General features: G+C 43.9%; 1 protein-coding gene across 3 annotated transcripts; it reads left to right on the plus strand.

Moving 5' to 3' along the window:
- Positions 1-5,443: 5,443 nt before the first annotated feature.
- Positions 5,444-16,487, plus strand: LOC143355219 (uncharacterized). Of its 3 annotated transcripts, none has more exons than XR_013082462.1 (14): positions 5,444-7,348; positions 7,424-7,612; positions 9,162-9,397; positions 9,794-10,005; positions 10,501-10,577; positions 10,638-10,834; positions 11,269-11,429; positions 11,589-11,757; positions 11,966-12,159; positions 12,231-12,360; positions 12,416-12,605; positions 12,691-12,833; positions 13,311-15,311; positions 15,654-15,790. XR_013082462.1 is itself a non-coding variant. In XM_076789851.1 (14 exons), exons 1-14 carry the CDS (start codon positions 6,082-6,084, stop codon positions 16,302-16,304), a joined length of 5,196 nt encoding a protein of 1,731 aa, XP_076645966.1. In that variant the 5' UTR covers positions 5,449-6,081; the 3' UTR covers positions 16,305-16,487. The 3 variants fall into 3 exon arrangements, 2 of the variants coding, with proteins under 2 accessions (XP_076645966.1, XP_076645967.1); XM_076789851.1 differs by having other exon boundaries at positions 5,449-7,348; positions 13,311-14,690; positions 15,654-16,487; XM_076789852.1 differs by having other exon boundaries at positions 5,449-7,348; positions 13,311-14,636; positions 15,654-16,487.
- The last annotated feature ends 1,642 nt before the right edge of the window (positions 16,488-18,129 follow it).

Raw genomic sequence — 18,129 nt, forward strand, 5'->3', positions numbered from 1 at the left:
AAATACAGATTCAATAGATGAAGATTTAAGGGATCAGTTAACGTTCGTGAATATACGGTTTTCTTGAGCAATATTTGTTCCATGAAAGTAAAAGTGATGTTTGTCAATGTAGCTGCAAAATAGAGGGAGAATATTGTACAGCAACGGTTTAAACATATTGCTCCACCCATGGCCAGAGGTTGAAACAACTGTGCAACCGTTGCTCGACGGATAAATGGAGAAGAATGCCACAGCACAGACGAGGTATAGATGCTGACAGATGGTAAAAGGGCTCTAGAGCCCCGCGGACAAGAAAATACATTAGGTCACCGACGAGGTATTGTTAAAGACTGCAAGCCCCTGTGCTGTTCTGCGAGCCTGCAGGTGGGTCCCAGGTGGGTCCTGGGAGCGGTCGGTAATGCGCCTCGTGGTCCCACTGATGAGATACTCCCGTCGGTTGTGGAACTAATAACGTGGAACTATCACTGATCTCAAATACCAACATCGGTTCAAGGGCCTCCACCACAGACGAAGTATAGGACTATACCACCGACAGAGACTATCCTCTCTGTCTATACCTCGTTTGTAGTTCCTACATCTCATTTGTATACCCAACATTGATACATTGCGGACTCTAGTATTAATCGGAGACACTAGTTACCTACGAATTCCAGCGTTTGAACACACGTGCCGCCACTAGTCTATGGCATTTCGTGTTCTGTCGGTATCCGTTGATCTCCAGTTTGAGCGTTTCGACGCTGCTCGAACTAGCGGTGAAAGCAGAATTCACGGAGCAGATGAATCTCGCCGAAATTTAATCTATACCTGCCGGTGAAAGCGGCAAGTATCATATGTAATTACCTATAATTAGCCTATGGTATGTAATCATAATGAAAATCACAATTTTCCCGAATTGGTCATACTACAATCATTATTATTACACTATTTGGGTCTAGGTTTTTTTAAAGTGGTAATAGGATTTTTACTGGTCTAGGTTTCAAATGGATCTGGAATACGTTTTGGAGGTCCTATTTGAATATACATATAATCGTTGGAACGTCAAATGTTTATAGAATTAATGGGAAAAAGTATATATTGGAAAGAAACAAATTGGATGCGATGGTGTCGGAGAGGCGTGAGGTCCGCCTGCAGTAAGAGAATGCTGTGTTTTTGTGTATGTGTGCGAGAGTGTCCAATGGACCCCCGCGAATTGTACGATCTACGGGAATAGATCATCGGTTGGCGGGCTCAACGTGGCGCGATGATCAAAACATGATCGGCAGAAGTTGTGTACCTTGTCTTCTGTTCCCCAAAATAAAGAAACAGTAGTGTAGTCTGATGTTTTATTCATAATAAAACATGTTTTGCTTCTATTCATCGAAAATAATAGCTTCTATTCGTCGAACTCGTCATATTCATAAGTTTTAGCTTAAATCTTATATAATATACCAAGCACTTGTTGGCACCGCATGCAAGTTCATCACGAACATGTAGTATATACAATGAATACAGGTATTCGAATACACGTGGCAGGCGGTGCGAAATTTTGCTCGTGCAACGGCAGCTGTTAAATTGCACATTTCATCGTTATTCGGAAACGTATGCACACGTCTCTGGTATGCTAAACAACGTATATTTTTCCACATTAATGAACAAGAGAAAGGTGGTTCCTCATACATACACACATATTTCAGAAATTCCGAACACCAAAATTTAAGTACCGTAGGCCTGTTCGAATATTCGCGTCAAGGAAAATTCGTGTCGTAAATCCATAACAGGCTCACTTGTCGGACCACGCTCTTTAAATATACCCCGGAGTCGTATCGACTTGTAGAATGATATCGACAGCTAGAAAACGAGCATTCATTACGGCCACGGTTTCGACATCGTTAAACCCTACAGCAATTCGGTTTTCTTGGGCATATAGCAACAGAAGCGCATATTTCAGACCGGACCACGTGTCGATCATTAAAAGCGTTCTAAATCATTTTCCATAGAGCTGACTGGTGGCTTTTGTTTCTCCAATTACGCTCCAGTCAGCAAACACCACGAATGATTAACAGAAATATTTGCACAAACGCGAACACACGATTAACATTTATACAATTCCATCCATAATTATAGATGCCATCATTTAACCAGATGCGTATCAAATTTCTAGAACGCTGAGATCAAAGATACTTGACCTTGTACTTAGTGTCCAGTAATCGGTGAGTTTGTACAGTGACGCAATGCTGCCGTACAAATTAAATTAACATTTGTTCAAGGATACGGCGCTGCGAGTTTTTTGCTTAACATTTTTTTTTTGTTTAATATTTTATTTTTAATTTGCGGCACGTACAAATTAAGGATGATACAACTCCTTCATGAAAATATCAATATGAATGGGTTTTGCAGAATGGACTCTGCATTTATTGGTTGCTACAGAACTCGGTATTCCGAATTAATGGACACATTTTCGAATTATATAGTTACTGTCCATCCAGAGTCCAGCGGTCCACTAAATATCCCCTACTAAAAGTGAAAGTTATCCATTCCTAATGTCAATTTCAGTATCTTTCACGAACTTATTATAGAATATCATAGTCCGATTGACGCCATAGCCTAATCATTGAGTGCGATTGGGGACTCCTCTTGCCCTTGTGCCATCTCGAGGAGCTTCTTGTCAAACATGAACAGTAGGCAAATAATGATTGAAAATGACCACCATTGAAAGATATTCATCGTTGATTTGCATAAGCAAACTATTATGTGTAGGTAACGCGTTTTCTTTACGAAATATTGAAACAATTTAACAGACAAAGGTCATAAAGATTTCGACCAACGAAATTGGACAAAATCAAAGCAGTTCATTTAATAAAATAAACGGTGTCAATTATTTTTGCAATCATCTTACATGTTGCAGACTATAACGAAATTTAGAATATTTTAAGCATCATTGCAAAAGTCAATCTTTACGAGTTAAGAGAACGTTCTATTCAAATATAGAACATACGAGCAAACTGCATTCTGGATTTCACATATTCATGATGATGATAGCAGACGTGCTAATGACGTTTCGGTACAACGTTCAGTTGATAAAGATCGTTTGACTTTCGGACAAAATCGGATGCTCTAACAACTAAAACAGTGGTAACGTTGAACAAATACAAAACCGGAAAATTTTTCTTCAATGTCGATTTGAATGTGTTTCTGGCTGTTCGTAACGAAATAAGCTAATCTGCGTGGACAAATTCACATATTCCGGGCAAACGCATTTTCCCTAATTGGTCCAGCGGTGTTGCAACTACTAATTGCGGTTGAAGCGTACGCTTTCTTTTCTGCATCTCTCGTTTTTGCATTTAGAATCACCACCCGGCCCCTTGTACCACGATACATTGATATATTTTTCAGTTTTTCATTTCTGCAATTTTTGTTTGAATCTATTACGTCAAAAGAAAAGGTATTATGAAAGATTCTTCGTGCCTTCCTCTTTGCATACTGCAAGCATAACTTTGAAACAAGTACGTACAACGTAAGTTATAAACTATTTATTCGACCGACGGGACGCGAAAAGTATAAACTTGCCCCCCCCCCCCTGTGCAAATTGATACGCCTGTACTTTCTATTAATATATTGTTTAATTCTATCTACTCTGCTGCTGCAAAATCGAAAAAGATTAAACAACCTACGTCTGCATATACAGATACGTGAGTTCAATCATCGGTAAGCTGCATCAATTGCAGGAGGCTGGAGCCAAATAGGCATTTCATTCTTAATTTAATAATTTTAACAAGCTGGAAACAATAGATTGTCATTTTCAAATAATTGCGTGCTTTCTGTTTCAAGTTGCTCCTGCACACTTTTCCTGTAAATGCGTAAAATCATTAGGAACAGTTAATTCTAGTTAACGAGCATCCTCGAGCATTTAGCCTTAATGGTGCAAGATATACACAGTGTCCAGGTAATCGCATCGTGTCAACTTTCGCCCGGTCTTCATGACAAGGCGTTTCGCGAGCGATGCCGTCGCGTATCGAAAGGGTTAGAAAAGGGTTGAAGAATCGTTGGTCTATCCGCGTAGTGGTTTTCCAACATCTGGACAGTTCCCAAAGGTTGCATACCAGACGGTTCTCGCGCAGAAGCGACCGGGGCCAGAGAAGAGCTCAAAGGGAATCGCGACAGCCTTCGGCAATTCAGATGAGTCGGTCGCCGGTGAGTCGTGGGCGAGGAGAGTAGAGTGGTAGTATCGGACACTATATTTTCGAGCTGTGTCAAGCGGAGAAACTTCGTCGAAGGAGGCTTCGTCGGTTCGGCGATTGCGCAATGTCCGCGTGGCCCGAAGCCGCGAATGCGAGCGGAACAAGAGAGAACAGCGAGACGCACGGTATTCGCGAGAAATTGAATCTAGCTGGACAAAACTGCACTGCTATGGCATTCAACGTTCCATGAAATTCGAAACGACTAATGCCGCAACGCGCGCGCAGTTTTTTCGTCTCACTGCCACAAGTTACGAGACAGAAAAAATCAACATTGTGATGACTGCGTTTGAGACGGATAATTTCACAACACGCGTCTAACATCGTATACGACTGCACAAAGGGAAGACGAGACAATTCAACGCAGTAGACGCATTAGAAGACTTTAAGAACATCAATGTATCAGTATCTGCCGACTAGAATTATTTAACGCTAAACCTACCACCGCCGGTTGGAATAACCGGTTCCAGAATTTTTATTTTACAATTCTTGAAATTATAGAGATGCTTTAAATGAATACATTTAGTAGAGCTTTATTATAATACGTACCGCACAAAATCAAAATAAATTCAGTCTCGTCATTTTTATAAGAGACAACATGTATTAGTTACTTTTAAGGCTCGGTAGGATTAATGTCAAGGAGGAAAGAAAGATCTATTTGCGTCTTAAAATCGACGCGAACGATTTCTATTTTGCATCAAGATACGCCGTCTAGTTGCCTATTTAATTTGTGCAAACGATCGGAGTTGTCAATCATTATTATTAGCTATTTGGTAATGAGCTTTAAGCCGTAGACCTATCATTTAGTTAATTTCACAGTGAATAAATTGATGCTTACTGCCACTAACTTGATGACAATCGTTTTTAACCAGACTCGAATCGAAGATCCTTACCGTACTGTAGAACTGTAAAAAATGTCCGTAACGTTAGTTAAAGTGAAACTTCTTATATAAGTGAGAAGATGGAGTTTAACTGAATTTTCTGCGAATTTGATTACAACGTGCGCCGAAATGAAGAATTCAATTCAGTAATTTCCTAGGAAAGTGTCTTTACAATCTCAATAATTTGTGAAATAGGAAACATTCGACCGTGTTTATTGTTAAAGCAACGGCTATAAGCTATATTTCATCGACAGAGTGCGCTAAGATTAACCGCGTGTCGAACGGAGTGGTTCAACGGGAAAGAGTTCAAATAGTTTCACATAGTTCTGCGCCGGGACCAGTACAATTGCAAAGTTGCCGAGTCTTTTACCACGCGAGTCCGGGAAAGAGACCGGCCGGGAAGTTATTTCCGATTGTTTGCTTCCAAAGAAAGCAACGATCTGTTTTCGCAAGTTCGATTTTCGGTTTTGTCCAGTCAGCCAGTTCGAAAGACTGTGGGACGACGGTTATACGTTCAGTTACGGTGGGGTGTTCGTGCTCGCGTTTTCCTGCGCGTGCGTGCGAGAGAGCTCGCTCGATCGCGCGGACTCTCTGCCTCCGAAATGTTGATGCTAAATAAAACTCCTAGCTGGTTGGGCCGCTGCCATGCGTTCTAATTTTCACGAAGGAACGGCCGCTGGTGGACGCGGAGCCCCGGGGTCTGGCTTGTCGTCGGGTTTGATAGTCTCTCGAGGGTCTCCGGGTCGGGATAACTGTTGTGCTTGTTGTCCGTGGCGCGATTCGCCGAGGACAGGAGAGGGAAGAATTATCAGTAACCGCTGCAGGTCGCGCTCGTGGGATCGGGGTTCTCGTGGGGAAAGTGATTGCCCGTTGGTTGTTACTGTTGATAGCGGTGGTGGCTGCCGACCCAGAGTTTGGCCCGGTGCTTCACAAGTTCGTTCGCCAGTGCTCGACCAGCGGTACGTCCATGCGAACGCTCCGGTGACATGGCTGCCGCCCTTCTGGGCAAGTGTATCGGTTTGTTGGTGCCCGTACTCCTGGTGCTGCTCTATACCTGCTGCTATGGCTTCCGAATACGCGAACACCCGGCCTCGACTGCTTCGAATTCGGCGTTGGTCGAGGAACACTCGTCGTCCGACAGGGCCACCTGCGACTCGGACACGATCTCCAGGTGCCAACAGGACAGGTCATCGCCGTTCTCCTCTGCTCGTAGGTGGCACGACGCCACTGCATCAACGCGGATCCTCGCGAAACGGAAACCACCTGTCGAGGTGACGTCGCGAGAGCATCGCGAGGAAGAGGCGTCCGTCAGACTCGAAAGAATCGCACGGTCGACGGTCGGGGTCGTTGATCAGGATGACGAGCGTGAGAGCGACGAAGACGACGACGACGACGAGGCGGTCGTCGAAGTCGAAGACAGCCGCGAACTGATTGTTGACTCTGCCGACGACGAGCAAACCTCGGAAGACAAGGAGGACGATCAGGAGGACGAGGAGCACGAGGACCGGAAGACGTGGAAATCGAAACTGACGACCAAAAAAGACAAGGGCAGACAGGATTCGGGCGTCAGGAGGAAGGAGACCAGACCGTTCAAGGAACTCAAGAGATCGAAGGACGAAGACGAGGGCGACGACGATGACGAAAAGCAAGAGAAATCTAAGCTAGAGGCTGACGACGAAGAAGAGGACGAAGAGAAAACTGAAAGCAAAGACGAGGAAGAAGACGAAGAGTCCGACGAAGAGTCGGAAGAAGAGCCAGAAGTTACTTCTCCCCCGGTGAAGCTGGAAAAAGTCAGATTCGCGGACAAGGATAAAGTCAAATCTGTAGAAGTACCATCGTCGATAGAGAAACCTAAAGAGATCAAGAAGCCGGCAGAAAAGAAGGAAGAGCCGCAGAAGGTAGAGACCAAGAAACCAGTGGAACCACCGAAGAAGACGGAAAGCCCACGGAAACCTGCGGAGACTCCGAAGAAAGTCGAACCAGCCAGAGCAACGAAGCCGGAAGCTGAACCCTCGAAGTCTAAAGCTACCCCGAAACCGGAGATGAAGGAGACGGCTCCGCCGAAGGTTCCTCCGACGAGGGAGAAGGTTCCAACGAAGGTGGAAGACAAGGGGAAGCAGCAGATGAAAACGGATGCGACAAAAGCGAAGCCGAAAGACCAACAGGTGACGCAGCCCGAGAAAAAGAAAGTGGAATCTGCAAGCCCGAAATTCGCTCCTCCGGCTAAGCCCGCGGAGGTTAAACGACTCGATAGTGAGTAGACTCGATGAAGTTTTTGGGATCGTCCCGTGACGGTGTCCCGTTAATCGTTTCTCTGATTGTTTGCAGAAGACGATTCGAAAGACAAAACGAAAGCGCGCGCGGACACGCCTTTCACGCTGCCCGAGCTGAACGATGCGCTGCTACGTTTGCCGACCTTCGTGCCAAATTTCACGGCCGTGGAGGACTTCGAGTGTCAGCAGCACGGCAAGATCTTCCTGAGACAGCTGAGGGGTCGCAAACTGTGGGCGCTGCAAAGTAAGTCAAGATCTTGCCGATCGTCAAGCCCGCTCGTTTCGAATCTAGCCGATCGTTCACGCTGAAACGATCGCGGGGTAAATCTGTGTACGTAGATCGTGCGCGACAAAATTCTGCAATCTGTCAACTACTGTGAAATTATTCGACACATCGACTAATAAATGAATAAATCTGGAAAATTCGTCGAATTCAATTATGAATTCTGCTCTATTCGAGTTGTTAAAAAATTTGTTTACCAATTGAGGATCTTTACGTAAAAAAGAAAATTGTTTGTATCGATTACAATGAACAGCAGCCAAACAGAAACTGATTTCCTCATTTGATAGACCATTTGATAGATCATTTGATAGACTGATACTAATGCATCCTGTTTTAAGTTGCATCTACTCAAATTTATCATAAATGCATAAAATTTACAATGTAATAGGTGCTAATTACAGACAATATTAGGATGCACATATGTATATTATTATAAATAAACACTGTCTGAGTACTATTTGACACACAAATAGCAAATATACAAAATATTAATGAATGTGCAGTTTCTGTGGTTTGCTTTATTTTCTAATCGTTTTGCAAGATCACTGTATGGTAATGATTGTTGTAAAAACAATTGGGAAATGTCCAATGATCCGGTTCGTGAAAGCATCAGATCTATGATTAATGTGTTTAATTACCATTTTACGGTTGCTGCGTGGTCCAAAAACTGGCACTCGTAAAATGATCATAACGAGGTGATATTCAATGATCAAAATTGCAATGTTAATTTTTTAGTAACGTGAATAGAATAGAATTCTTGACACAGTTGTTCGATGAATTTTCCGATTCGCAAGCTATGACAGTAATCAGGGAGATTGCAGATTTTGGTGGTGTCTCATCTATAGAGATTCTCTCGTGATCATTTTTTCTATGATCCAGTAATACGTCGATATTGATGTACATCGATCTCAGACCCAAAATGTCTTAACCCTTTGGGACTCATAATATTTTCAAAAATTGTATCTTCGTTATATTTGCAATTTCTTTTCGCTTTATTCAGCATGGTTATTCGACCGCGCATTTTTAAGCAAAATAAAAATTATCTGCGTCATTTGTAAGGTACAGTAGCCATATACAAGATTCTGTTCTTCTTTAATGATTTTAGTAAGATTAAAATAACGTATTGACATCCTTAAGTCATTTTAATCTTTCTAATCTTTTAAATTACATCTACTGGTTTTTGTTATAAATGCATAAAAATCTGCAGTCTAGTAATTGTAATATTCCTAGAATTCGCTTGTAAAATGTGTTACCAAGTCGTATTCGATGTAGAGTCTGTTGAGGTACCATAACGAGTCTTCTGTTGTTGGAGGCGATCCCAGATTGTTGCAGACGGTTGTTTGCGAGTACTGTCGCATTGTGCCGATTGCGTCAATTGTATCGTGCTGCGATGAATGAGATGTTGCATGTTGGTGACACATTGTTGCGCGAATGGGAACTTTGTGGCGGGCATTTCCCAGCTATTCCGTTATAATTCTCGGACGGGCTGTAACATGAAATAATCTCCTAGTGTTAGACTCGAGCGCGAAGATCCCACCGGGTATATTGCGGGGCAATGTGAACCAGCTCGGTGATTTCGACGAGTGTATGGGAGTAATGGCGCACGTGAAGTTGAACAACTCGACGATAAAGGTGCAAGGAAAGTACTGTCTGGCGGACGTCGATTTCTACGCCTCTCATCCGGATATGAGGCACGTTGTCAACCTGATGCAAGCCCGTAGCACAATCCGAAGTACCATGCGCGATGTAAGTACTAAACAGACTTCCTGTGATCATTTATCGGAACCAAGAAAGAACGCTTGTTCATCGCAGGAAAGTTATTTAAAACGTATCCGAATACTAATTGATAAAAGAATAACCGGCACGTGGGTCGAGTACAGTTCTCAAATCCGCTGACAACTGCGAAAAGTGCAACTCGACACTATTCTCGAGACTGGCGGCTTTCGTTACTCGGATGTCTGGTTTCAAAATTGCATCGTACCCAAAAGATGGAACTCGAACGGACTGCGAACATGATCTTAGATTCTGCTTCGCTATGTGACACAGATAAATGATCTAATCGTGACTTCTTTTCCATTCAAATTCTTTATTTATTTACCGATCCGTCCGCATCGACGATGACGATTGTATGTTTTGTTCCAGCCTGGCCATTTTGTCCCGAGAAGCACCACCGCAAGTTGGGGAATATGTATTCCAGCAGCATGTTCAGCCGAGTCTGCTAAAGGCATAGTGGAACAGGCTCTAAGTCCCTTCAACTCCACCACAGGAATCACGTTCAACGTGGGCGTTAATCCCAGGATGTGCTACACGAAACAGAAGCCGGAGAGTTACTCGAAAGAGACGATCGGCGTTTTGTACGTAAACAATGCCATTAACACCTTCGAGTCATACGATGGGTTAGATCTATTACCACTGGACTGTGGACCTTTATGCAAAATGAAAATCGTATGCACGCAATGTACAGTGATTTCCCTATATATGTCGTCAAGGTCCGCGATGTCACCCGCGATGTCACCCGTGAGGGGCCGCGAAGCACAAGAGGTCTCGGACGCCGAGGAGTGTAAACATAACACGGCTTGGGTATGTCTAGTAGACGATACACGACGCTGGGCAAGACCCGTGCTATTGACATATATCGAGAATTCACTGTATATTCAATTGCAAGACATACGAAGCAAATAGGAATTTATTTATTCTTGTAATATTCTTATTGTTTGAAATGACACCTATCCATTTTTGCCATCAACCCATAAAAGCAACTAGAGGTTCATAATGGACGCGAGGGGGTTAACTACCATCGTAACTCTACTGTTACAAATTGTCATTTGCCCATTACCGTTGCATTTTAGGTATTTCTACGCTATGATTATCTGTCTGGCCGTGGTGGCGACCGTGAGGGACTATTTAGTGGTACCTGAAGGAAAAGGTAAGGTTAACCGCATAACCATACAGTTTCTCGTTAACTTTCGGATCTTATCTCACCCAGGGAGCTATTCCGAGCGAATAATTATGGCGTTTTCCGTGAAGAGAACTCTGAAAAGCCTGTTCAAGAGGGGAACCAGCAATTTCGATATTTCCTGCATCCACGGGTTGAGGGCAATCGGCGCGATTCTGCTTTACATGGGACATAAATTCGTGCCGGTGTTAAGCTCACCATACTCGAATCGAATAGACTTATTGGAGGTATAAAAGAAAACGCTTTCACATTTACGAACATCGTTATCTTCGCGACGGACCACTGTCGCGATCGAAGGCCGATTTATACTATTTGTACAGACACGGAGCGGTTTCCGTTTCAGTATAATAATGCTTTAATAATACCTTTCTCGTTTAGTTCCCGATATGCGTCTGTGCTGACACAATGGGCGACACTCAATTCTTTGTGTCCCTCTAAAAATCCCTTTATAAGTCCCTGATGAGTTTTAATGCCGCAATTTTTTTTACAATGCTTAAATTCCATTGATTTTGTGGGAGTTTTGGGGGATGATTGCTCGACAGTCAACGAGTACGTTCCGTGTTTGTGAGGATAGCATAAATCGACCTTTACGCGTAACGAAATATAACTTAATGCTCTCGAGAGCGGGAATGCTTACGTTGGATGATTACTGTCGATGAAGGTAATGAGCAATCCCGTCAGCATCCTTGCCAGAGCAAGCTTCATCTACACCGAATGGTTTCTGCTATTCAGCGGCACGTTGACTGCTTACAACATGGCCTACGAGTACACTAACCGCGGGGAGATTCGATGGTTTTGTCGTCTCGTCACAAGATACGTCAGGTAAGCTTCCATCGACTTGTCAAATCGATTCTGCATACATTGTCGGTCGATGATAACACTGAGACTTGCGATCGTTAGAAGTGACGTTCATTGTCGTTTAATGATAACGAGACATTGCACGATACAATGTGAAACAATACAATGTCACGTTACTTTTAGGCTCACGCCAGTATTGCTCGCGGTGGTATTCTACTATGCTTTCGTGATGGAGCACACGGGAAGTGGGCCGTATTGGAACAATATCGTAATGCGCAACGTTGATATCTGCAAGAACACCGGGTGGATCAATTTGCTGTACCTGCAGAACACCTTCAACTTCGAGGATATGGTAAACGAAGAATTTTTCGTCGCTTGATGCTCAGCTGCTCTTACTTTCGAAATAATTTATCCCTTGTTAAATTAAAGACCCAAGAGAATGAAATACTTAATAGTTAAATTTTTAAATCCCTTCTTCGGAGAAGAACAACTGAGAATTAACTCTACCCGAACTAGCTTCGGGAATTTTTTGAAAAGTTGACAATTTGATTGATTTGCAGTGCGCGACTCACACGCATCAGCTGGCAGTGGACATGCAGCTGACCTTCTTTGCCCCGATCTTGGTGTTCTTTTTACAATTCAAGACGATCATCGGTATCCTCTTGATCTGCTTCTTCATCTTGCTGGCGGCCACCCTCCGTTACATTCGGACAATGAGCTACAACCTTTCTCTCATTTTTTACCATGGAGTTACGTAAGTGTGTGAACTCTCTTGTCCAGAGATAATTATTTTGGTACTTATCAATTTTGATTAATTGATCGCAGAATAAGACAGCTGTACAGGACAGCTAATCTGACCTACATAACACCGTTGCACCGGACAACGTCATATGTGATAGGCGTGGGATTCGGCGTGTTGTTGCACTATACAAAACGGGACTTGAAGATGAACAAGGTATTTTGCATGTGATCCATCGTGTGACGAAGAAATGTTGATATATTACTTTCAGGTGGTAGTGATCTTGGGATGGTTAATCGCGACGGGCTTTGGGTTATGGACGATAGTTTCGCCTTGGCAAATGTCCAATAGGGATTACGTGTACGATGTTGAAGAATTGGCTAATTACGGAGTAATGTGTCCGATACTGGGTTCCATCGCGCTGTGCTGGATCATATTTGCCTGTCACACGAATTATGGAGGTGAGAATTTTTACAACGTTTTACGAGGCAGATAAACACTGGCGTTAGCCTACTCTAATTACCATCGTAATTTTTGTCTTTCTAGGTATTATTAATAAAATCCTGACAAACCAGTGGCTACTGGTTATTAGTAGAATATCGTACGCGCTATACATGACACAGTTCGCAGTGTTCTTCTATAATGTAGGGTCCACGAGATACACGAACGAATTTACCATCATTAAAGGGGTAAGTGACAGGCAATAATTACTGTCCGCATGATGAGTGGAGAGAAATGATTACCCAACGTGGTCTTACGTGTATTCAGTCAGTTACATCTAAGAATAATGACCCAGGCGAAATGTTAAGTTCCGAGTTAATTACACAGATCGTGAGAAATTATGAAATACAAATAGTCCACTTTTACATCTACTAGTTCATACATTAAATATTCTAAAGTTCAAAGAACGCAAAATAAATTCTATTTTCAATTTCTCGTCGAACCTTCATAAGGTACAAATGCTATCATGATTCATAGAATGCTAATACGTATACATTAATAGCTCATTTATTCTTACCGGAAGCGATTTTCTTCGGTCTCCACGCAACGAAGTTCACGAACTCGCATACAGATCAACAACCTAATCATTACAACGCTCTCCAACCAAGAGGTCATATAATTCCAAGACCATGAATTAAAACGTCATTTTTCCAAACCTGTTTTAGGCCAACGTCCTAGAAACCACGATAGTCGTGATCATCGCGATCGTCGTGACCCTGCTATTCGACATTCCAATGCAGGAGTTCAAGAATGTTATAACGGAGTGCACTGACACACACCCCCGCAGGCAGAGTGCCATCAGTGACAAACCTTCAGAGACCTCTAAGATAAAAGATGATAAAGAACCAAAGCAACCTGATAATCACCAAGAAGAAGGGTACGAAGAGGACGAGGTAACGTCGACGGGTTGGGACTGGCAGAGGGACATAGTCCACGGGGGGACTAAGATGACCGAGACAGTCGAAGACGAAGAGCAAGTAGACATACCCATCCTGAAGCGCTCGAGCCGCAGAAAATCGTTCATGTCCCACGACTCGGAAGGCGAGTTAACGTTGCCTATGGAAAGCGCAAAGGATGCTAACAGAAGGTATCCTACTAGTGACGATGGGTATAAGCAGCGAAGAAGAAGCAGGAGCGTTCAGAGGGATTACCCGGACTCTGAGCCGGAAGAGGTGGAACTGTCCGAATTGGAGCAAGAAGAAGCTGTTTTCCGAGGTAGAAGGTCAATGACAAGGAGTTTCGACAGGAGGCTGCAGGACAGCGACGAGGAGCAGCAATATTTGCTGATGAGGGAGCGGGAGGAGCCTAGACACTACAGGAGGTCAGAGTCCAGAGGGAGATCGGCGATTAGGGACGTGGACGATCATCGTTCCCCGAACCTTGTTAGCAGGGAGCGTTCGTCTTCTAGAGGTCCAGAGCATAAAAGGCTGTCGAGCCGATCGGAGGAGCTGGAGCCAGCGCAAAGACAAATAAGATCACTCTCAAGATCCTCGGACCCGAGAAGGGCATATTCTTCGGAGAGCGAAGAGGAGCTCTCGCAGCGCAGGAAGCTGGAAAGGAGAACGCTTCCGGCGGAGTCGAGGATCAGCGACGAGGAGGACTGGGAGAGCGAGCTGAGGATGCGCAGGAAACAGTTTATGGAGAAGCTGGCCACGCAGGAGCGAGAGTCGGTTTTAGAAGATGAGGATCTAACGTCCCTGAGAAGGAGGTCTTCGGCTGAAGGCAAGATGGCTCTGCTGAAGGATCCCTCGGCTGATGATAACATGGATTCCTGGACGGTCAGCGTCGGGTCCAGGGTTGCACAGTTGGGTTCCTCGCAGGAACCCAGCGAGCCTGAAGAGGACAGTGGTTATAGGAGGCGAAGGGAGTATCGGGAACAAGCGCCACCGCCCGGGGACGACAATCAAAGCGAGGAAGAAGCTGTCTGGGACGCCTCCAGGAGATCCTACACCAGCAGCAGCCAGATCACCTCTGTGGAGGAGGATGAGGATGTATCTACTTTTAATTTTGTGCTTACTAGGGATAGCAAGAGGATGTCTGTACAGGCAGGACCCTTGTTTTAAATTTGATGTAGATAATGAGTGTGTTGTGGCTGATCTAGGCTGGTGTAAACTACTGGATTTTTGTGAATTTATTTTAGACGGTTTCTTAGGCCAATCTTGTTCAAGGGAGTATTTTCCATGGGGCTTTCTTACTACACTGTTGAGGTGTATTTTTAAGGTATAAGTGTTCCTTTTTTAGTTAAAAAGAACTATCACTGGGTTAAAAAGTACTGTCGCTGAAGCGGCTCATGTCCAAGCCAGTCGCCAAAAAAATGGTTCTATGCCGGGCATGAGTATATTCATCGTCTGTTGCATACGTTCGATCTTTATGAAATTATAGTAACTATGAACATTTTTCTCGGTCAAATAGGACTGTATATATTGTCACTGAAGTGGTTTATGCCTAGCCCGTCGTCAAGGAAATTCTTCTGTGTCGAGAAAATATGTATTAATTGCCTGCTGCATGCATTTTGTATTCATTCGATCTTTTTACAATCACGAGGATATTTCGCTACGCTATTGAGTGGCTAAAAAAAGTCTATCTTGGTCGAAAAGTGCTACAAATAATGTCGCTATACAGGCTTATGACGTCCAGCCTCAAGGAAATCGTACTTCGTTCTTCAGGTGTGTTTTTGCCTGCTGTATTAATCAGAATCTCAAAAATCGAAAAATATTTCTGTAGGTCATAACTAGTTTAGAATATAACATGAACCTAATTTTAACGAAAGAATTTCAAAACTGAAGAAACGATAAGACTTTTAGTCTATTATCATTCAACTTTTGAACAGTATCTCTAAGGTTATAGCAATGGCCACTTTTTAGATAAAAAGAGTCATCGGTACTTGAGATAGTTAAATTAGCACTTTCTATCAAGTACTACAGGTTACAAAATTTTTCAATAGAAGAGATATCAAAATTCGGGATAGCTAGCTCTGTCTGGTACTAAGATGTTTATTCTCTATCCAGGACCTGTCTAAGCTGTCCCAGGAGGAGGCAGACCTGTCCGAGTCCGGCTGGAACATCGTGAAAGAATCTGCCGATTCTCAGCCAAAGGGTCTGTACAAAAGGGAGTCCATAATAAAGAGCCAGGCCAGCGAGGAGGATCCAGAGTACCTTCTTCCGGAGAGGCCTAAGTTGGTGCAACAGGAGCGCGAGCACCCATTCAAAAAGGCTTGGCAGATGCAGAAGTCGAGATCCGAGGAGGATGCTTACGTCATCAGGGAGATCAAAGATCAAACGAAGATGGATCCTAGGCCGAAGAACGAAGAAGCTCCTAACATAAAGAGAGAGCACAGCGGAGAGCAAAGCTCAGAATACGAAGACGTTGGATCTTATGCTGAAGACATTGGGGCGTATGCTGACGACGAGTCCGAATCTGTAACGTTATCGCGGAGCAGGAGCACCGATACCGAAGAGAACAGGACTCGCTCGAAGTCGGAAGAGACTGCGTCGACAGATGGTAGGAGTAGAGAGGGTAGCAAAGCTAACTCGAGGTCGGACTTTGAAGACGACTCGTCGAAGATGAGTTGGCCAGCCGAGGAAGAACAGTTCGGTAGGAGGACCGTGAGGAGCAAATCTGAAGAGACCGACTGGACCTGGGAGGAGGAAGAGACTTGAAACAGGGCGGAGTAAACATAATGATCCTATGAAATTATCGCGACAGATGCTCCTCGCACCGTGAAGGACTCACGGTGATGACAGAAATTTATTGGCACGCAACTGGCCGGAGATGAACACCCCGCTGCCGGCGATTGATGTTTATATTGTGGGTTAATAAATTGGTAAAAGATCGTTTTGAAATCGATTTTTGCGACCTTTCTATTCCCTATGCGAACTGGTGAATCATCTTGAGACATTTATTTCTTTAGTATAATAAGGTGACATTGGTTCCACTATATTAATTCCGACCGATACGGTAGGATGTGACACAAAAATGGTAAAGGGGCTCTAGAGCCACGTGGACGTGAGACATAAGAGTACATTGGGTGATTGGTCTGCTCCTGTACCTCGTCTGTGGTCGTACGCGATTGGTTATGATCGATCGTATGATACCGGTAAACACTTCGGTCGAGATTCCAATAGAGGGGGTTTACCGGCAATGAGCTCTGACAAATATTATGCGACCTCGCCCAACGGTAACAAGCGATCGCTACACGACTCTAAACACGGTCGAAAAAAAAAGGAACTGGAGCGAACGCTCGACGGTAGTCGTAACTGCCGGCAACTCCAGAATTCGAATCCCGAACAGTTGGAGATTCGTCGATCTCATTACGGGTGACATCAGACGATCGAGGAAGCAAAGTGCTTGAAGGTACGTCATTATAATTCAATCGGACGACCGCATCATTATCTTTGCGTCCAATGGTCAAACGTCCTAGTTAAGCTTATCATCATACCAATCCAGGTGTTCGAAACTCACCGGGTAAGTAGGTGAACGCCTTAGGTTTCGTATCTCGAAAGTCCTTGTAAATAGAAAGTATTTTACCGATCTTTTCTACTGAGCTGATTTCAATGTATTTCAACGTTCGTACAAAATAAAGCCAGCTCCAAAATAGGGCAATTAAATGAATGAAAATTACACTTACTGCATTACTGCAGGTTGAACGTGTCGTCGTCAGATAGCGCCATCATTTACTTTTCCAATCCTGTCGTACTTCGGCGCTCGAAGGGTTGCCTAGAAGAGGGGTCACGTTTGACAATTTTTCCCGAGCATATGGTTATACTTCGTAAAATCAATTTTAGTGGTATAAAAAATGTGTACTTTCAGCAATATTTCGTGGAAAATCTTCGAAAATTGGTGAGATTATACAAATTTTTACGGGAGACGAACCAGGAGAAAACCACACCCCGATGTAAACAATTAAATAATTAAGAATGTATCAGTGAAGCGTGTAGTCTACTTTAAAGTGTAATGTGCTCTATACAAATTTCACAGAAAACGGTCGAAAGACAGTCATATTATGTAAATATATTTTTTATAAAATTCTATAAATCCCCATTGGGTAATGAATGAAAGATACTTGCAGGGATTCTGCATCGGTATCAGAGCATCTTCGTAGATATTCTCGCAACGTATTTGTTCCGGGAAAAAATGCAGTCGGATCAAAGGGGGATATGCAGTTAAGGATGAAATACGACGGGGCCGATCTTTCCATCAATTTGTGCGTGGCGTATACAGGGCAATTCCGTTGATTCGCTATATGTCGACGGTATGAAGATCTCGCTCGGGCTGCGTGTCCGCGCGACGGGCATAAACGAGCCCGAGCCAGAGCCCGAGCCGCAGACCGGTCGAGCGAGCGGCGCAATGAAAACCATCGTAAGCGGCCGTCTCTCACGGATTCTGCCTATGCTGAACGGAAGTAATCCCCTCGGTACTATAAATGCGAGCGTACATCACCGACATGGATAACGTCCAGCCGAGAATCAGCCCCTGCCGCACGAG

The sequence above is a fragment of the Halictus rubicundus genome, chromosome 6 (assembly GCF_050948215.1).
Source record: "Halictus rubicundus isolate RS-2024b chromosome 6, iyHalRubi1_principal, whole genome shotgun sequence".
Lineage (NCBI taxonomy): Eukaryota > Metazoa > Arthropoda > Insecta > Hymenoptera > Halictidae > Halictus > Halictus rubicundus.